Raw genomic sequence first — 23,112 nt, 5'->3', positions numbered from 1 at the left:
AGAACAACCTTTGACAGCTCAGTGTTAGCTCATGGCAAAAGTAGTTTGTCGATGTTTAAACCTCATAGATCAAGGGAAAATAATCATTGACAAGATCACATACAATATTTTTGGGATTTGGGTTAACTCCAAAGCATCGCTAAATACGTAGACACGATGTTACAATCGGGAATGAGATGCAATCGGTAAAATAAGAAGAGATTCCAACAGTTATACACATTGTTGCATCGAAACTACATTTCCCTAGAACAGATCCTGTATTAGAACTTCTTTCACTAATGTAAAGCAATTGTATCACTTCAAATTGTATACATGTTAATATGTTCTAACCAGGAAATAAGAAGTTTGGTTTAGTCAGATATTTCGGCGAAAAATTTGAATTGTACTCGTTCATGTTTGCAACACTTTTATTCATTTACATATGCAAGACCAAACTACACTTTGTCACACTAAATTGCATTCAAATTATCATTATCTGACGTATACGTTTAATCTGAATAAACAAAGAAAACAATTGAAATGATAAAAAGTCAAATGGTCAAGATAGCCGTCGCTTATCTTAAACTAACAAAAACTGAAAAAAATAAATGAATAAGTAACGAATTATATTATGCTCTTTTTCTGTGTCATTGTCCGAAATGTAGCCTGATACTTATATACAAGCATGCCATAAAAATAATGAAAAGGTTCAATATTCGTTGCGATTTGTTTTTAATTCAATCATTCGAGAAATGGTTATTTGTGTAATGTAAATGACTGAGTCTTCTATTAACAGAATAACGCCCTTTGTTATTGAGAACGTACATTATATCATTATGCTTTGTTTTCTGTATAATCTGTATGCAAAGTTCTCTTGTCGAGTTACCATTTAGGCTTTTCAGTCTGAAGCTACTATATTACCGTTTTTTAAAATAGAAAATGAAAAACCTATTGCGTTTTTTATAGAACAAATTGTCAGCAAAAGTTATTTGATTCACATATAATGATATCATTTCTGCAGTGCATAACCAACGTTTATTTCTTCTTCTTTTCTTGTCGCTTGAAAATCACCTTTTCAAGTCCCATCATCGGCGCCTCAAAGGCCATAGAAGTTATAAATGCTGCTGCATATGACAAGGCAAGATGTCCTAAAAATTCATATATCTACAAGTAAAAATATCGTGCTTAATTGATTTAGAATTGTTTTTAATTTATCCAAATACACAATGTATTTTATATATCCATAAAAAATTTTACTCAAGTGGTATTTTTATTTACGAGTTTTTGTATTTATCGTGTTTAAAGCCTTTTTAAATTAAAAGAAAAAAATGTAAGCAAGTGTCTTGCAATTTCAAAGTTTTTCATAATAAAAGAAATGACCAATTTGGCACCACAAAATATCAAGAAATTCATCCTCAGCGGCGTTCGTTACGAAACCATTACCAGCTAATCTATATGATCATATTAGTATTGCACAACTTGTTCTCGGGTGCTTCTGAAATAGCCGTCTATAGGTACAGATTGTACAATAGAAATTTAAAAGTGAAAAACCACAAAAATATAATGTTGATGACAACGCAAATTGGCCAGACACTGTTTTTGCCCCACTTACAATTTCTGTATCAGTAAAATGAACCAGTCTTCGTCTTGTCAATAGGTAGTAATAGATAATAGGAGGATGAACAAGGTATGCACAATATGTAAGTCTGCTAAGTGGAATAAAACCTTTCCAGGATAATACTGTATTCACATAACCTATAAAAGGGAAAAGTTGTATTGAATAATAACTACTGCATTTGAAAAAATACTTGTGATGAATTTTGTTTAAATTTATTAAACTATATTTGTAACAGAAAATATAGTTAAAAGGACAAATATATACAAAGTACGATGTAGATTTTGTTCCAAAACGACAATATAAAAAGTATTTAGCATCCATTAATATTTAAAAAATGTCATAAAGCAGGTTTAAATAATCTTTTATAATAGATAGATCACACTGTGTGAAGAATGTTTCAAAATTATGATAATGTTTAACAAATCTAGCGCTTATAAACTTGATACAGTTGCACTAGAAACAATCAAAATATAAGTTTGTACAACTTATTACCTCCATATCCATGAGCACATGCAAATATCACCCAGGAGACTGCAGCGCCCCAAACGGTTCTGTGCACCGAAATGTAGAATGACGACACTTCTTGTGACGGACGATTACCGTTAACGTCATCATATATACCGTATAAAACTGCACATGCTAATACAGCGGCAACTAACCAACAAAATAAATTAACAAACTGAAAAAGAGATACACTTCAATAGAAATTCTGTTTTGAAAATATTATTTAAATACTGATGGTTCTTATACGGAATGTTAAATTGAACTTTCAGAAATGAATAACAAGCTTCTTACATATTCTAGAGTAAGACAAACTTGTCTTCTCAGTTTTTCATTTCCTTTAAAAATACATATACATATATAACATAGAAAATATGGAGCTGTTATTAACAGTTTAGATATACGTTATGATAAAAGGACAAGAAGATGAACTAGTCAGCCGCAAAAAAAAAAAAACAATTAATGAGGATTCACATTGTTATCCCACAATGATACACATAACATGTGGACATATAATTATGCCATCTAACTCCAAGTCAGCTATTTTCTTTTTGAAAGTGTTCACATGTACATATAATGAAAATGCTAAAATCAGTTTTCATCAATTGAGATAGTCAGGGGATTCCGAAACTTAAATCTTTATGATAAAAGAGAAACGGAAACATCCTGTAACAGGTTCAGCTAATTTATAGATTACATACATAATATATAATCATATAAATATGAGGGGCCTGATGGGTTATTTTATTTCTTCGTGATCGGCGCATTTTTGCTATCGTGATCCGTTTTTGTTTTTTTTTTCTTCTAAAATCTGATTTATTGCACTATTGCTGTTATAATGAATACCATGTCTACAGCATTTGACAAGTCACCTCTGTAGTGTTAGTTTTACTGAACAAACAGGGAGATTGTTCAGTAAATTAATAATAATAATAAACGGATTACATTCTATGTATCATAGTATGTATACAGATTACTACAGAAATGAATTTTCGGAAAAAAAAATACATAAGTGAAAAGCTTTGACTCTGTATATATGCTAGTTGACCTGGTCATGACCTATTGATTAAGGATCACACGATAGAGGCAAATTAACAGGCGAAACAGTTTGTATACATATTAATTATGTTGGAGTACATGCTTGGTTGCAAATTGAAGTACATTATATAAGTCTATATATTTATGAATATGTGATATATTAGATGAAGGATGCTTCTAGGATAGTAGGGGTTTAATATTTTTTCCGTGATCCTTTTTTCTACAGATTTTTTTTCTCATATTTCCGTGATTCGTGATCATGGAAATACATTTTCTGTAAATCATGATTGACGAAAAAATCAACTCGTGAATCGTGATGAGACCTCCCCCCCCCCCTCAAATATATCATTACATTAGATGTATGTTTCATTATAATACGTTATTCTGATTGGCTAACTGCAATCTCGCGTTATTCCTTAATCAACTGCATGACACATTCACATTAAAATTTATCATTCATGATGACACGAGGTCCCATAATAAAGTGCACAGATAAATTTAATAAAAACTTGATAAAAATCGTGTTTTCATGATCATAACTAAAAAATGTAATTATAAGTATTTATGCTTGTAACGCCATAGAATTGTAAAAGTGTTGACCCATGCGCACATTTCTAAAATGAAGCGCTTCCACGCTTCATACAAAATGTATTTCGGTTAACGCTTTTACGCCCCAACGAAGTTACAAAAAGAAGCATTCAATTCTTAAATGAAGACTTACTTTATTTATTTTCAACTTTAAATCTGTTTTATAAAGCAGATATCCAGTAAACATTCCCACTAAGTAAGATCCCATTCGGAAGTAAGGCCTGATGTAAAGTTCCCCCCAGTTAGTCGTATCTCCTCTGAAATAATAATACAAATTAATTAAGGTCCGCATTTATGAAAAGTAGCTTCAAACGTAGATGCTATTAAATGACGGACACGGGGATATACATAATTCAGCCATTAACCAAATGTGTTTGTGCATTTTATATTTGTCGTACAGTGCGGTTTTCAAATTAGTATACAAGTCTCAAGATTTTCAAAAATGCAGATTCGTTTAAGATATCGTTTTTAACACAAATGACCAAAGATAATGTTCCATCTGCAATACCACAATACCGGCCTCTGTTTATCGATTGTGACGTCACAGAACGCGACGTATCACCAGATTAATTTTACTCGCCGTGAACAACATTAAGTATCATCCCTTTAAATTATTAAACGTGTTGTTTTCAATTTCAACAGCACTAGATTGATACCTATCAGTTCCCAAGGGTACATCAGCTCAGAAGTCAGTCCTTCAGTACTGACATGATTTATTCATTGTCTTGTCATGGTTTTTTTTCTTCTTGTAGTGTTTTAGTGTCTTTTTTTCTAATTATTTTTCTCCTTTAAAAAAAATGAATTATGGTATTAAGTTATATTTACCCATCAAACATTGACATTGGAGCATTCCATGTTGTTGCCATAACTCCCGTTGCTACCAATGTTCCAGTTAAAAAAGCTAATAGTACAGCAAATCCAGCTAGTTGAAAACTAAATACATATACAATATATGTACATTGTCGGAAAATATCAAATGTATTTGTACTCGCTACGAAACAGGAGCGGAGCCTCGCTTTTCGTCCTGTTTCTAAAGATGTCTCCCTTTGGTGCAAAAATGCCATTTTTTGGCATTAAAATTGAAATATCTTTTTTAACTCATCGGTGACCTATATTTTTTATTATAGTTTTCAAATAAGCTGTAAATAAACTAAATAATTGTTAAATTTAAGCGATTTCTGTAATTTAGTTCTTTCTTTATTTCGATATCACCTGTATTTCTCCTATTAGTTCATTAGGGAAAAAAAGGACATTAACACAAATTTTTTTATTTCATTTTTCCATTAAGTATAATTTTTATGATAAATAAAATTTAGAAAGGGAATGGGGAATGTGTCAAAGCGACAACAACCCGACCATAAAGCAGACAACAGCCGAAGGCCACCAATGGGTCTTCAATGTAGCGAGAAACTCCCGCACCCGGAGGTGTCCTTCAGCTGGCCCCTTAAAACTGTGTATACTAGTTCTGTGATAATGGACGTCATACTAAACTCCGAATTATACACAAGAAACTAAAAATAAAAATCACACAAGGATAAAGTTCATTTATTAAAAAAATATAGCGAAATCCTATATTGGAAAAAATATATATTTATACCCGCGAGCCCACTTAAATGATTTTAAAGAACTTAGGATTGAAAGTTTTACAGAAAAAACTACATAAAAATAAAACTTTTTTCTAATGTTGGTTAACCAAATTCTTTGAAGTTTTTGAAAATTTCAAACGTTTAAGTTCAATTAAAGTTGTCATTTTTAAGATTTTTTCCAAGATTTAAAAGATAAAAAAAATCTTGCGAAGATTGAAAAACTAAATGAATTCTCTCAGAGTTCCAGATTTCTGACTTGTGCAATAATGTTTAACCATTGAATTACATTCAAACTATGACATTTAAAATGCATTTCTACTTCACATTCCTACAAGTACGGATATTTTTTTCGGGTGAAAGTTAAAATAAAACAATATCATATGTCTATAACGGTATTCAACCTTTCAAAAGTACCACATAGCTTCTCAAGACATAAAAGGAAGCGGTATATTTCAACAAGATCTTGGCATAAAACGAGAGGAAAGCTTCATGTTAACAAGTTATACCCACTTAAAAGTCTTAACTCCCATATACGACCGCATCACTACTTCATAGTATATTTCTTATGTAGCTGTGGTAAACAAACAGCATTAAAAACACACATACACAAACACATTTAAGGTAGATATAGGGTGACTTCCTCAATCTTGGATTTGGAAATACCAGAAAACAAGGACTAGATCTTTAATAGAATGAGCAAATTTTTAGAGTGGTAGGTAATTCATGTGTAAGAACTTTCATTTCAATATAGAAAATTACATGTTTATCATACTTATGGTTGTATTTTACAACAAAAACAGAAAACTTTTGTTTGATTAAATTTTTTCCAACTTTACCACATAAGGGAAGGCAACTCAAATGCAAGGGCAGATCATTCAGATTTAGGTACTTTTACAATAGAATGTGTTAGGAATTTACCTATTTTATAACGTAGAAAGAAATTGGTATAGTGACCCCATTTTTTCTTTTTCTTAACTGAAAGCATACTATTACAGCTATCTTCTCATATGTTATCTCAAAGTTCTATGGTGTAGTTTACGCTTTATTGCCGAAAATTTGGTTTTCCATGCAAAATCTATACAAACCTGTTAATTTTGAACACCATGTTGCGTAAAAATAAGCCCCGTGACCAATTCTTTTTTCTTTTTTTTTTTTAAAAGCATGATATAAACTATATTTTGTCAAATTATTGAAAAATTCTATGGATTATAATTTAGACACCCCAGTTACCTTAAGTTTGATTCATATTGTATGTTATAAAGCATAATTGTAAGCAATTTTGTTGAGTTGATTAATTTCTTATTTCACTTCAACAATCTAGTTTATTAAAATACTTACTAAAACAGCGGAAGTAGTATTAACGGACTAATTACAAAAAACTGCATATCATTTGCTAAGTACCAAGCCCATCCAAAGCACTGAAAACAAAATTTGAATAGTAATATTATGTATATAAGTGTTTCATTAGACAGTTTTCTTATGCTCTGATATCTAAATCTAAATGTTTATGGTGATGTTGTTGATAAAGCCCGTACAATTAAATACGATCCATATGAACTATTTGACCCGTTGAATAAAAATATGTTTAAATATAATCAATTTAAATCAGTAGCAAAATCTTAAAATATTGGTTTATATAGTACTTACAAGAATGATCATTTTTGGAAAATTAAAACATATATAATATCAGTTTTCTCGTTTGAGTTTTTTTACATTGTCTTATCGGGGTCTATTATAGCTGACTATGCGGTATGGGCTTTGCTCATTGTTGAAGGCCGTACGGTGACCTATAGTTGTTAATGTCTGTGTCATTTTGGTCTTTTGTGGATAGTTGTCTCATTGGCAATCATACCACATCTTCTTTTTTTATATTGTTATACATATGTACAGTTATGAGAACTCATAATACTAAATGCTGTCGATACTGTTTGCTTATAGTTTGCCATTGCACAAGGTCATGCGTTTCTTCAGACTGTTTTTGACGTCTAAACAATAAATCCGTTGGAAGTAGACTCATTGGTACTTTAGTCAAGCTAGTTTTGAGATACTGCTAGTACTCGTATTTTGGTGCTTTGTGTCTATTGCTTTTATGTTAGTTGTTTTATGCCTTATACCGATAGTTTGTTTTATTTAAAATTGCAACTGAAGTTCAACGTTTATTGTTATGGTGTGCTATCACACCACTGTTTCGGGTTAGGGGAGGATTGAGCGCTCACAAACATGTCTAACCCCGCCACATTCTTTATGTGTATGTACCAAATATGGAGCTTGTTCTTTAATAGGCCTTATTTTAGTTTTCGTGAATTGTTATGTTATAGAATCGGCTGTTGATTTTTTATATTTCATGTCGGGGCTTTCATAACCAATCATATGGTATTGGTTTCTCAAGTTGATAAAGGTCGTACATTCTAAGCGTCTCCTTATCTCTGTATATTTTCTGTTCTTCCTTTGTAACATTTTGATTTTTATGCCCAATTTATGGACATTTTGTTTTCTGGTCTGTGCGTCCGTCCGTCCGTCCGGCCGTCCGTTCGTTTGTCCGTTCGTCCGTCTGTCCCGCTACATGTTAAAGTTTTTGGTCGAGTTAATTTTTGATGAATTTGAAGTCCAATCAACTTGACACTTGGTTGACATATGATATGGTCTTTCTAATTTTAATACCAAATTAGAGATTTTGATCCCATTTTCACGGTCCACTGAATGATAGTGCGAATACTTGAGACACAATCTTGTTAAATACTCTATCTACTTGAGCCATTGTCCCGATGTTATAGTAAAATGATCTATGAACTGTCAAACATACCGAATCTTCTTGTTTGTCAAAAAAGTTATTGATGTACAACAGATTATAGTACCAAGACGTTTTACAGTAATTATACTCATTTCCGTCTTTTTTCCATTGAGGACCACTACCGGTATATGGAAATAATGAAACATAAACCATCAATACCAACATGTATGGAGGGGTTAATCTGGAAAATAGTAAAGTCATACACCAGTTAAATATGAATGAATGAGATAGGAACTTACCGCTATAAGCTAGCACCACAACGACACAGAAAAAAAATTGTGTAATGAACGATTTTGTCATGGTGGGTACACGAAAGTATTGACAACACTACAAGCAATAAGCTGTAAATAAGTAGCGAATGTCATTTTTGTAATTTTGTATCGCCTGAAATGAACATTTATTAAACAGATCAGAGTGGTGTTTTGTGTTTTTTATTTCAATAAAATATGAAATGCAATTGAATATTTATTAAAACGATTTTGAACAATGCATTGCAGTGGTAAGATAGGTTTGGCTGGAATCTTTGAAAATCAATTGAACAGATCACAATTGACCAGACAAAGCGTTTGAAATATTGTTTAAAAATTGAGGTGGAAATTCTGAAATAGTGAATATGACTACTTTTAAGAGCGGTCAGATTAACATGAAAGTTGATTTCATATTCTAAAGACTGGCAAAACACGATTAACAAGTGTTATTCTTTTTTTTTAACATCTTTATGTCTTTGAGAGTCTTATTGTGTTACATTGATACATAACATACATATCCTCTCTAAATCATAAACTAGGTCTTACCTCCAAAATCAATGGAAATAAAACATTCCCCAGTTTAGTTTTCCTCGTTTCTTCGCCATTTCCTTCATCACAAGGTATGTCAATAACAGGCCACTAAAGAAATAGGAAATGAAACAAAACATCCATTACGTAAGTAATATTTAAATAATCTAATAATTTTAGGAAATAAATCTGAACTGTAGACATTGACATTTGAGCTGCGTGTTTTACGTATTTTTAGTCGATTTGTTTTATATCATGTTGTAGTCATCAAATAATTTATTTTCTTTTCAAAATTGTCAAAATTGTTTTTCGTTTTTTATACAAATTAGACCGTTGGTTTTCCTGTTTTAATGGTTTTACACTAGTTATGTTTAGGCCCTTTATAGCTTGATGTACGGTATGTGCTAAGGCTCCGTGTTGAAGACCGTACTTTGACCTATTATGGTTTACCTTTACAAATTGTGACTTGGATGGAAAATTATCTCATTAGCACTCATATCACATCTTCTAATATCTATATACAATCTTAAGATGTAAATTATTTCCAGTTGTTTTAATTGAAAGTAAATTTTCAATTGTCGTTTGGTGTGCATCAGTCATTGAGTTTTAAATTAATTCTTACAACAAAACTGATAAACATACTAGGAAAAAGCTGTTTCCATTTACCACGACTTTGTACTAGTTTTTTTTAATGTTTACCTCAAAACAAAAAAGGTGTCCACTGATACCAGAGCGTTACTAACTGCAGGAAATGTAACTCTTTTCATCATTTCAGGAAGAAATGTACCGACATTATCTGTAAATGAAAATACCCAGTATAAATATTAAAAGTAAACACAAAAAGAATAGAAAACTCTCGTTTCCAACTGTTTTTAGTTGCTATACCCCATAGACATGACTTTGTTTTTGTCACAATCGATTTATGATTTTCGAACAGCGGTATACTACTGATGCCTTGTATGTTGCAATATAAACTCATCAAAGATCTCAGGTATGGAAGTTTGTTTTTGTTCGCCTAACAAAATACCCATCACTGATGCTAGAATAAAAAAAGGTTAAATGTTTAAACTAAGTCTGAAGTTGTAGAGTATTTAAACATCATAACTCGAAAGGTTTTGCCAATGTAATACATTCCTAGGGTAGATAATCCTTAGTATTTCAAACAATTCAAAGTTTTATACATATATGTGACCATATTGATGATAGTTCATGTCAACACTATGTAATTATAATATCATGTTATGTACATGTAATAGTATACGTTTCTGTCTTTTTTTTTAATTTTAAGGATAACCTCGTAAATGTAAGTGCAACCAATAATGATTACATTATTTGTTAATTAGATCACGTCGTCTATGATCGCTGTATCACAGTGATTCATTTTTAAATTGTTCATTAAAGTATTGGCATTATTTAACATTAACTTATAGTGGTTCTGCATCAGTGCAAGGATTATTTATACTACGAAAGGACGATACCAATTTCATTGAGCCGCAACTCCGTGAAACCATACAAAGTTTGAAATATTTGTGATATGACGTATAATTTTTTTTTAGAAAATATCCAAATTCGGAGGGAGAGATCCATATGCACCATTACTTTTTCTCCAATGCTACGTTTGAACCACATGTTTTAAAATTACACGGTGTCATTTACGCCAAAAAAAAAACCAACATACAATTGCGCCAATTAGAAGAAAAATGACTTCCCTCCTCTTTAATTCGGACGTGGAACCGACAGTTTACACGGCAAATGTTTCCTTTTCTGAAACATGTTTTCTTCTTACTGCTGCAGCATAGGTACTTCCCAATTTAATGTATGTATTAGCTTATAACTTCACTTTATTGTCCAAAAACACAAAAATTGAAGGATAAAATGCATAAAAGTGTTCGTAATAATGCCAAATAATAATAAAGCCCATAAACATGGTGGAAACAAAGCACTGTGTCATCAACATATTTGACTAAAACATAGTCAGCAAAAGCTTCTATTTTCTTCTTTATTTGCATATCTTTATCAAATATATATATTCAGCAAGTTTTATTCTCTCTGTACATTGACTGTCTACAGATGCTCATCTCCATGGTGAAATATATCCGAACATATGATACTTTTTAAGCAAAAAATAAGAATAAATATATATTAATCATTAATATTTATGATAGATATCTGTACAGGTAAATTGGGGCAAATGAGTTCCGAATATTGGCGCAATTGATACATTTGGAAAACAAATTTGGCGCAAATGATACCGCTGAAAAACAGTAATTGGCGTAAAAGTACTGCTGCAAATGCGGAAACCGTTATTGATCTGTGTTTTATTTGCTTTTATGCATGCTTTGTCGACGAACTGCCACTTCTTTTTTCATTCGATTTAGAAGGATTTTTGCCATTGTTTTACTCATTTTGATCCTTTTCGGTAATGTCCACATATTTTAAGTAGCTCATACAGTTATTTAGTTAAAAGGATGAAAACTACTGAAAATTTTGACACTTTGTCACACTTTTTTAAGGGTACTTAAATTTTTGTTAAAACCGAGATGAATAGGGTCTTTTTGCATGACGTTTCTCATTTTCATCTTTTTGAAGAAATAGAATTGAATGCATGAATCGTGTCCAAATTCTTTCTGTGTGCACCTTATTTCTGTGTCAACGCCCTTTGTTTCAACACTTGCCCAATTGTACTGCGATTTTGCTGACATCTTCATGCTAGTGATATACATATGAATCAATTGAACTCCGGTTTGAATAATTGTTGCAACTGTTTTAATTTGCCGTCATACACATTTTGTATATATTTCTTCTTCCTGAAGTATATAAAATGTATCTTAGTTGTGGAAATACATTTGACGACGTATTTAACGATTGAAGCAATTGCTATGTTTCTAACTTCCCGTCAATATTTAGAAAAAAGAAAAAAATCTTACCAACATCAGAAAGTACAAATATATATGAGTGTCCTAGTATTACCCAAGTCATTGATATAAATCTGATTCCATTGATAGCTGTCAATGAACCTTCAGGTTGATGCGTACTAAGAAGTTTTGAACCATTAGTATATACAGAAAATGCAAGCAGGATTTTTCCAAATATTCCTGAAATTGTAAATAGTAGTAACATTTTAGTTCTAGACATTTTTATTTTTAGACAAAGTTACATTTGGACATATACAGTTTAAAAGAAAAGACTCAAAATATTTATTATGGCAAAATGCTATCTACCCACTGCAACTTAGATCTAGAAGAATGAATTTATATTTTATACAACATGATAAATGGCACTAATATTAGCCTTACCTTAGGTAATTGACACAAATGTAAGCCATATATGGTTAATAACTGACTAGTACGTTAGCCATACCTGATCATGTTAGACATACCTGATTGATAATTGACACAAATGTTAGCAATACCTGCTTGACAATTGGTACAATGGTAGCCAAACCTGGTTAATGATTGACTTGAATGTTACCAATGCCTCGTTGAGATACTAGTAGACACATATGTTAGCCATACCGCGTTTATAATTGACACAAGTGTTTGCCATACCTGCTTGATAATTAACACAAATGTTAGCCACACCTGGTTAATAATGGATTCAAATGTTACCCATATCTGGTTGAGAATAGACACATATGTTAGCCCTACCTGGTTGATAATGGACATAAATATTACGCAATCCTGGTTGGTAATGGATACACATGCTAGTCATACATGATCGAGAATGAACACAAAAGCTACCCATACCTGGTTGATAATAGACACAAATGTCAGTCATACCTTGTTGATAATGGACAAAAAAGCAAGCCATGCCTGGTTAAGCATTGACAGAAATGTTACCCATAACTGGTTGATAATGGACACAAATGTTAGCCACACCTGGTTAATAATGGATTCAAATGTTACCCATGCCTGGTTAAGAATGGACACATATGTTAGCCATACCTGGTTGATAATGAACACAAATATTACCAACACCTGGTGGATAATAGACACAAATGTTACCCATACCTGGTTGATAATGGACACAAATAATACCCTTTCCTGGTTGATATTGGACACACATGTTAGCCATACATGATCGAGAATGAACACAAATGATACCCATATCTGGCTGATAATTGACACAAATGTCAGCTATAACTGGTTGATAATGGACACAAATGTAAGCCATACCTGGTTGATGATTAACACAAACGTTAGCCAAACATGGTTGATAATTGACACAAAAATTTACAATACCCACTTGAAATATGACACAAATGTAAGCCATACCTGATAATTGGCATACATTTTAGTCATAACTGGTTGATAATGGATACAAATGTTAGTCATAACTGTTTGATAATGGACACACATGTTAGCCTTACCTGGTTGATAATTGACGCAAATGTAAGTCATACCTGGTTGATATTGTACTATCTGAACACTATCTGTGATTAATGGGATTTTCTCGTTTGCCTCAACTGCAACTATTGCATCGGGTCCCTTTTGCTTTGCGGCCTGTTGCCACTTAGGCCACTGTATTAATGTTATATCGTATGCAGTACCAGCTGTCATTATGGTTATGAAGAAGGATATAACCACCCTAAAAATAAGTAGAAGTACTTTTTGTTGAAATAAACACATTTGTTTGAAAATACCCTTTATCATCGTTGTTTTTATTATCGTTCAACAAAACACACCAAATTTGTATATTTGAGCAAAAGTAGGATTACGGGATACGACTAAATCTTATTAATAGAAATATATAATAATTATTAATAAAATTAAGGTGGTCTTTTGAAGTGGGAATTCTTCAATTAAGCATACATAAGATGTAATATTCTGATCTTAAACATATATAGTTTAATATCAATTTTACTACACGACTACTTACAGTACGATTACAGCTCTAGTATCATACGGTCTATCTGGTTCTTGGCATTCTGCTTGGTAGGCTATAAATAGGTTGTTTGTAACATTTTTCACAGCTATAAGTACAATAGAATGAAAAAGCAATGTCAATGTAAACAATATTTTATGAATAGATAGTTTTCAAATTCAAATAAGTATATATACATATAGATTATACATTAGACCGTTGGTTTTCCCGTTTGAATGGCTTTACACTAGTAATTTTCCTTATAGCTTGTTGTTCGGTGTGAGACAAGGCTATGGGGGTATGGGGCATCTACCGATGAACAAAATCAGTACATGCACAGCAAAAAGTGAAGAAACAAAGCTTGAATTTGTGTTCTTCATCTCAAGATGTTCGCATTATATGTTTCTTGTACTGAAAATACTCTCATATTATCAATTTGTTTTACTGTTGATTAAACATTACAACATTCAATAATATACAAGATGCATTTATTTTGAGAAATTTTATGCAAATATTGGAATTCAATCATACATACCTATATCAATTAAACGTTGTGTATCATTGACTGTACAACTGTTTGGCATACACATTCCAATATTTAACGGTGTGTACTAAAACATATTCAATAGCAATTTAGATATGCTAACCAAATCATATTTGCATCCTTTTCGGTTTTCGTTAAAAAGGAATATTTGCTATTCATAGGACCTTAGACGCAGTTTCTTGAGGTTTCAAAAATTATAGCTCCTCAGCATTTTGTTATAATTTTTTTTTTAATTTGAAAAATAGTGAAGATACGAGCGTCAACATCAAAAAGTCGGAAAAAGTTAGAGCGCCATAGCGGTAAGTAAAAAAGACGAACAAAATAACTGTCTATATCATTCCGATCCATGAAAATGTATTATGTCATGCGCTCCTTTTATTTCTTCTCTTGGCCTTTATTTTTAAATTACCTGTTTCACTACATTTTGAACTACAAGTGACATTTTGTACCTTAGCTTTGCTATGACTATGTATGTTTGTTTTATGTTCTCAATTTTAAAAGTCACGAAGACATACATAATGGCGGGTAAAAATCCGTTCGTCTCGTAACTTGGGTACGTTTTTTTTTTTTAACTGTATGTCAATGAAATGCCCGGACTTACCGGAAGAGCAATGTTATTGAGATTGACTGTTACTTTACTACCCCAATATATAAGATCAAGTGTTATGTCTCACCAGAGGTAGTATTGGTGGTAAAGCTTGTATGTTAACTACGGTAACCATGCAATATTGTGTTCCAAAAGAATATGTTAAATTATTAGCGACTGTTTGACCTTCAATGTCAAGACATTCTTCATAGTCACCCAACCATTTGAATCCCCCGCCCAGCAAATTAGCAGGGGGTTTACCTGCAGAGTCCAACACTGAAAACAAAACAAAAACTCTCGTTAATCGTACTGATGATTATTGTAGTCTTTCTATCATAACTAGTGGAATATAGAAAGTCTTCTCTTTTCAATGTCAAAAAGCATAATGAACGAAATTTGGCTCTTAAAATACTGAACATGAATACATCGTATAGGTACCAATTCTTTGTTTATGTGTCACACTTGTCCAACTAAAAGACAGACATGAAAAGGAGTCTAAACCGAGTAAGACTAGTTGCGTCGATATGTCTATCATCATACGATTCAAATTTAAAATATCAAAACCAAGAAGATATTAGACAGATCATAGGCACCCGATTGTAGGTCTATAACAAATTTAGCATGTATCTGGTGACTTGAGAGCATCTGATGTTATAACGATTGACAAGTTCATTACATAACCATGTTAGTTAAATTCCCCAATATTTTCATATACACTTTTTTCTTTGTATTGACAAAATGCTCACTTGAAACTATATTCATATTAAAAGTTACCTGTGAAAGGGTAGTCCTCAATGTTTTTATGTTAGTGTTTAAAAGTTCCTATATTCAAATAATTCATACAGAGGCCTAATGTCACTCAATATTTAACCTTCGTGTCATTTTTCTTGTTGGCCGATCATTTAGCTTGGAAACTGTATTAGTTATTTTCCTAAACTTGTCTTTTTAATTAGATTGATGATTTTGCTAGGTTTATTTTACATGTTTCCTTTTGTATGTCCATGATCTGCCTATTTTCTCATTTATGTCTTTAAAATTAATATAGATTTCGACTGATGATAACAAGGCATTTGAATCTTGTTTGAAATATTGTATCAAACAGAGATTTCAATCTTTTAATATCTGTGAGTTTCTTTTTCTTGTTTAAAAACGTCGATCGTTCCTAGTTTAATCTAGTTAACTGTTTGCATGATTTTGAGTCATTTATTGAATATAAAGACTTACTTCTCAGTGCCCAAAATTGTTGCTGATTTATTCCTTCAATAATGCCATTTGCATGAATTTTACAAAGTTCTGATATATCTGGTTCAGGTGGCTTGGTTGGTTCTTTGTTTGAACTGGTGCTAACAAGACCTGGAATTTCTGTCACATTGTCTGCCATAACACTACTTTGTGCTGATAACTCTTTTCGCAGACTGAACACTGTTCTAAGATCTGTAGCTTTGCCTATGGATTCGGCCATTTGTGCATATTTCAATGGCGATTTTTTAATGTTATACTTCTGTTCTTGAAAAAGTTTGTTCACATGTAAAAAATTATCTATATATCCCTGGTTTTGATTTAAAGAATAAACTTCAAAAGTGAAAAGAACAAAACAAATGAAAACTGACAGATTCATTTTAGGAATATTCCTCAGATCTGAGTTTGAGATTGATCACCTTAGTGTTCACAAACTTGATTAAAATTGAGGTATTTGTAACTTTACTACGCATAATATTTACTGATAACTTGATATGTAAATATTTTCATTCTGACGTTTATCACAGTTACAAAGGACAGTGTACATGTATCTCTCATGAATGATGACATACACATGTGACATGAAGGTTAATAAAGAGACGTTCAATTTTATATATTGCACATATAATCTTAATTTTTAACCTACTAATTAAACTCATCTAGTTTAATTTTAAAATTTTATGTTTAAAAAACCATGAAAAAAAAATACAGAAGAGACAATGAAATGAAAAGTTAATTAGTTGATTGATAAATTGTTGTTGTTTAACAAACTTTCATAACGGATTGATATAAGTTTTTCCAAACTTGTTTCCGAATTCAATATTTGAACTGCATGAAACATTGTTAAACTGACATAACTTTCGGCAAATTTTCTTTGTCATAGCGGCTTTCGATTATTGGTTGAGAGAACTATCATCCTCAAAAATCAATTTGTAAATATGATTTAAAAAAAGATAATGAGTAAAGTCAGGTCAATGTCAGATTCAGATTTTATTAGTTTATTTCTATACGAATATGTTAAGCTGGGATTCATGGATACTATTTATTGCTGTAAAATTGATTAATAAATTATTTATTTTATTATCAAGACTAAAATGACTTCATTTGAAATAAGCTGTTTGCTTATATGGGTCACCCTTGTGTTAAGGCATTAGTTGTTCCTATGTAACAATCATTGCTATATTTGAAGGTAGTATTATGTATTTCTATATATTGCCTTTACCTGAAAAAATATTATCATTATTATTATTATCTTCTGTAAAAAGTAAAAGTGGCCTTCGTTAACAAGATCATTAAGCAAACTAATTTTCAGAATACATGTACTTATAAAACCAGTGGGCATTAAATATAGTGTTTATACTAATAAGATGTCGTTTTTCACTAAAACCACCGGTCATATATATTGATAGCGTGATAAAAGAGATAAAGAAGATGGGTCATCTTCTGGGACAAAAATAGGACGTAACGGTTAAGAGTGTTTTTATAAATCTTTCGTCATCGAAGACGCGTTCTCACCAAACATAATAATATTCTAAATAAAACTTTTTTTTAAACATACTTGATATGCATTCAAACATTTCTTTGGATTCTTTCAGAATTGTTTCACACAACACTTTCGTATGGTAGGTTGACCGTTATCTGAAATCTGGATGTGATTGATAGTAGTGAAAATATTGGATTATTTCGAGAATTTCGAAGTCGAGCTACTGGCGTATCGTTTTAAAAAAGATTTTTTTTTCATTTAAGTACACTTAAATAATTTTGGAAATGATGAAGAATAAAATAATATCCAGTTGAAAAATTCTTTAGAAATTAAAATTTAAATGAAAAAAACCAACTTTTTAACAGAATAATTTTCGAAATGCGCATCTGACGGTGTAAAATGTTTACTTCGTTTAACTTTATCACTTGACAATGGTGTTGACTGTTTTGTATTTACCCCTTGGTATCTTCTGTGTCATTTCCTTTTTCTTTTCATTTCTTTTTTTAGTGGAGTAAGGGCTAGAAAAAATTAAACATCATTTTTTTATTTTAGTTTGAATGCATTTAATTGACATTTAGACCGACAGATCACTCGAAAATTTATGTTTTTTTTGTTTTGCCTCGCCTGCGACGAACATTTAAAAATGCGAGACACAGGGATTACAACCCGACTGTGGCGTAAGCTATTTGTATAATTTTTTGTATTTAAGAAGGTAAGAGACCTGGTTGCTTCATACTTTATATATATTAGGTTCCTTATGTTTCCGTCGCTCATGTGTCCATTGTCCTTGACATCATTTTCATGGTTCAGCGACTGCATTGGTAATTTTTCACGTAAATGGCTCAATAATTATGAGAAATATGATAACTGTATTTTGTTTATGGGTTTCTTGCAACGTCTAGGTGTCTGTCATTTAGACTTGATTCACCTGACCTCAATCACATTTTATGGATTAGATATCAAAATTAAATTGTATGAAAATGTCTGTTTCGCATATAGTATAACCTTAAGACAATCATATGTGGAGTATGGTATGATTGCAAGGTAAGCATCTGATCATTCTGGGTTCATCTGACCTTACTTGACCTCACGTCCAAAGTCATGGAGCAATGTGAAGTTTTTTTATTTTATTTATTCTGGTAAAATAGTACAATTCCTTTTGGTGACATGTATTTTGCTTTGTATACTTTTGTTTGTGTACTTTTGTTTGTATTTTTTTAGTTTTTTTTTTTTTATTGTGTGGCTATTTAACAGGATGTCGCCTTCAATTATGACGTATTTCTGTTCACCTAGCATTGGTATTTGGTTTCTATTGGTAAAAAGTGGCTTCTTATATGTTTACTTCCCTGTAAATTTCATCCAACATCGTCATAAACTTGAAGAGGAAAATAACAATAAATGAAAAACATAAAACTATTTTAATGGCTTTGGCTAACTCGTCTGTGAATTTTTATGTGATAGTTTAGGTTGTTTTATGTAATGTATCCGTTTTTATTCTGTAGTTAATCACCACTTTGGTTTTATCATATATATCTATTATATTGTCATTTTATAAAAAAAAAAATTACTGTTTGCAAAAGTATGAATTATTCTAAATAATAAGGACGTTCTTATCCCAGGCAGACAATCCCTCAAGATACTATGTCGTTCCCACAAGATAGTTATCTCGTTCCCTCAAGATGGTTATCTCGTTCCCTCAAGATGCTATGTCGTTCCCTCAAGATACTATGTCGCTCCCTCAAGATACTATTTTTTTTCCCCTCAAGATGATATGTCGTTCCCTCAAGATGCTATGTTGTTCCCTAAGATAGTTATCTCGTTCCCTCAAGATGCTATGCCGTTCCCTCAAGATACTATGTCGTTCCCTCAAGATACTATGTTTTCCCCTCAAGATGATATGTCGTTCCCTCAAGATGCTATGTTGTTCCCTAAGATGGTTATCTCGTTCCCTCAACATAGCAATAAAATTATATTATTATGAGGGAACAACATAGTATATTGAGGGAACGACAGAGCATCTTGAGGGAACAACATAACATCTTGAGGGAACGACAAATGAGAAATAGAATATAAAGAAACAAAATATACAGCCAATAGCAAATGAGATCAAGACTGGCTCTTTGAGCTTAGTTTATCACATTAACACGAGTGGTCAAACCATTTGTATGGTTATTAATCCTAGAAAACGTAATGTAAACGGCAAATAGTGTGTGCAAACATTACTTACAAGAACGTAACACAGCAACACTATATTAAGTTAATGAATGCATTCAATAAACTATATCGATTTAATTAATCGGATGACTACAAAATAACCTGTGTTAATTGTTTCAGTCTTTAGATATATAGTTGTAATAGTCAAACAAATATTGAAAAAGTCAGCATATTTAACAAAATTTCTATGTTTAATTCCTTTGAATGAAATACACAAAACAAGGAATATAGCCTAACATATTCATAAAGACAGTCGGTTGTCTTCATTGTTTACTGTTTCAATATTTGTCTAGGAAGTAAGAAGAATAAAAAGAGACCTTGATATCAAGTTTTCTGATCAAGTATACAGAGGTAAGGTATTAAATTCTTAATAATATTATTTCACCTATTTCCCGTCTTTTGGCCTTCATTCTGGCAGGTGTAGATGTTCAATTGACGTTTTCTACAGATTTAAGCTATCCTTTTTATTACTGTGACATATGGGCTTCAAAATTATTGTGATTATATATCCTCAACCTGTGGTTTTCGTCAGATGTTGATTCTTTAATAAAAATATCAACAATATCTTCAGTCACTATTATTGACTGCTGTTTTTCTTATTCTATAGAAATCCTTTTACGCTCTATACTTTTTGCGCTTTTCCCCATGCTAAATTCGTTATGAATTATTCGTATCACAGATGATATTGGATATGTTCCTTATGTCGTAATAACAATTCCGTTCCCTTTTCACAAATTTTACATACTGAATGTGTACTCAAAGAGGAGCGAAAGGTACCCGAGGGACAATCAAACTCATAGATCGAAAATAAACTGACGACGCCATTATGTAGCATTTGTATATATTTTTTTCAAATTGTAATTTTAGGATTTTGGTTCAGTCCTGAATGTGAGTTTACACGTACGTGCATACAGAAGAGCCAGGACGGTGAAACAGGTTCTGTTAACCTAAAAATCTACAAAGGTTGTGTCTACGTTCTTGGTAGAACGTCACCAACATCTCTCTACAATGAGGAATTAGTTAGGTAGGTCAAAAACCAGTAAACACTTTCTTTTTATAAATCATTTGATAAATATTTGTCCCTTATGTAATTTGATAGCTCCAACAAAGACTGCAAAATAATAAATAAATGTACAGGGACAAGGTTCGGAAAGGATAATAATGTATCTGACCAGAACATATTGTAGACATGATGCAAAATATAATCAGACATAATAAGATTGAAAACGACGGAAATAACATGAACTACAAACGGAGTGAAATCATGTGCATGACCAGGGTTTGCATTTCCCGGCATGCATTTCCAAAGCTTATTTGCACTCGAGACAACACAAACGAACAATTAAACATAGCTCTTGTATACGAAATTAGATACATGAATAAGTTCATCTCTGCATATATATAACTGAAATCATTTCTTGGAAAGGTAAATACACCGATTTGTGGAATAAATATGTCTTACTAGGGTAAAATATGATGGATTTATCATACTCGTGATGACATGTTAAAAAGATGTGTTCTTCTTTGCAGTATGGATGTTCAAGGTGATTATGAACCAACAGATGCTACCGGTTTTATCAAGATAACTGCTTTACGGTAAAATAAAATAACACATTTAGTATACGTATAAAAAGAGCGACATTTTTTTTTTATTTAAGTAAGAGGAACAAAAAGACGTTTTATTGCGCTCAAAAATTGAAATAAATATAAACAAGGGTAATAATCGTCTAAGGTATCGAACCGCTCCTTTAAGGATTCATTACTTTCTATATGTAACATTTAAAAAAATAGGCATTCATTGCAATTTTGTCATTAGTTTGATTAAAGTCAGTCATTCCTTGTTAAAAGAAACCCATAGCATGGTGTTTTTTTAAGAATATCAACATACTTTTAATTGCATATAAGTGTGCATCGATTCTTGGAAGTACAAAACCAGGTTTCTCTGACCTGATAGAACGGCGGCAAATTATGCCCTTTTACTACTTTTTTATTATAGAAAATGAAACTTTCAACAATAATTCCAGGTCTTTAAGCTTTCAATTCATACCAAAAATTACATAAATATTTGACATATTTTTTAAATTGATAAGTTTCTTTTACATTTAAAATCTCGTTTGGTCGTGGTTTATAAATTCCCCCAAAATAAAGACAATAACAAAATTAAGGTAAAAGTTTCTGCTGACACAAAACAAGATATTTCTTTTAGTGTTACTTTCATTATACAATAAAGACACCAATTACATGGATAAATGAATGACTTGTTCTTTTTTATATTTTCAGTCTTCGAGAATTCCAGCGACTTAGAAGTTTGTCGAACAAATAGGCAGCATATATTATTCCTTCATGTGTGTTTTTAAATGACATAATTCTTATTCTTAGTTTCAATACCCTCAAACCAAGATAAACTTGTAGTTTCGTTATGTGTATTAGATTGGTCTATCATAGCTATTAAAATTTGAAATAAAATTAGATTTGTATATCAATTGTATTGTGTTTTAAAGGTAGCTTTGTAGAGTTATTTCACTTGCGTCAATTATATTTCAACGGAACATCTACTAAAGATGCGAATCCAAATTCTAATCCATCAGCTAAAGGACTTAAAATTGTCCTATTCGTTTTCCTACTAAGACGAAGATTAACACTTTGTCTTAAACAAACAGTCTATATTCTGAAACGACTGGAACTGTTCTTTTTTTCAGGTGCAGAAAGTGTTCTTATTTGTGTTATTTAAAACTGTTCTACAGTAGAAAACACAAATGTACACTAGAAATTCTACACATGTGTGAGCTAGAACACCCTTGGACAGCTCAGTTTTAGCTTATGGCAAAGGTAGTTTGTTAGTTTAAACATATTTTATTGTTCAAAACAAATGGATTAGACACAAGTTTTTCAACTTAGTTCCGTCTTCTCCATGGCTTAGTTTGTTGATGTTTAAACCTCATAGATCAAGGGAAATAATCATTGACAAGATCACATACAATATCTTTGGGATTTGGGTGAACTCCAAAGCATCGCCAAATACGCAGACAAGATGTTACAATCGGGAATGAAATGCAATACGTAAAATAAGAAGAGATTCCAACAGTTATACACATTGTTGCATCGAAACTACACTTCCCTAAAACATATCATGTATTAGAACTTCTTTCACTAATGTAAAGCAATTGTATCACTTCAAATTGTATACATGTTAATATGTTCAAACCAGGAAATAAGAAGTTTGGTTTAGTCAGATATTTCGGCGGAAATTTGAATTGTACTCGTTCATGTTTGCAACACTTTTATTCATTTACATACCAAACTATA

The 23,112-nt window shown here is 31.7% G+C and overlaps 1 protein-coding gene and 1 pseudogene across 1 annotated transcript in view; one reads left to right on the top strand and one right to left on the bottom strand.

Moving 5' to 3' along the window:
* Positions 1–22,233, top strand: part of LOC139513064 (argininosuccinate synthase-like) — a 70,220-nt gene extending 47,987 nt beyond the window's left edge. Inside the window, exons 13-15 of the mRNA XM_071301180.1 lie at positions 20,674–20,830; positions 21,337–21,402; positions 22,087–22,233. Coding sequence (XP_071157281.1) covers positions 20,674–20,830; positions 21,337–21,402; positions 22,087–22,129 — 266 coding nt within the window. The 3' untranslated portion in view covers positions 22,130–22,233. The remainder of the gene's footprint in view (positions 1–20,673; positions 20,831–21,336; positions 21,403–22,086) is intronic.
* Positions 390–16,559, bottom strand: LOC139513061 (nose resistant to fluoxetine protein 6-like; annotated as a pseudogene).
* Positions 22,234–23,112: the final 879 nt, after the last annotated feature.

Source organism: Mytilus edulis, chromosome 2, assembly GCF_963676685.1.
Source record: "Mytilus edulis chromosome 2, xbMytEdul2.2, whole genome shotgun sequence".
NCBI lineage: Eukaryota > Metazoa > Mollusca > Bivalvia > Mytilida > Mytilidae > Mytilus > Mytilus edulis.
Note: the sequence above shows the minus strand (reverse complement) of the source record. Positions and strands in the feature narration are given on the sequence as shown.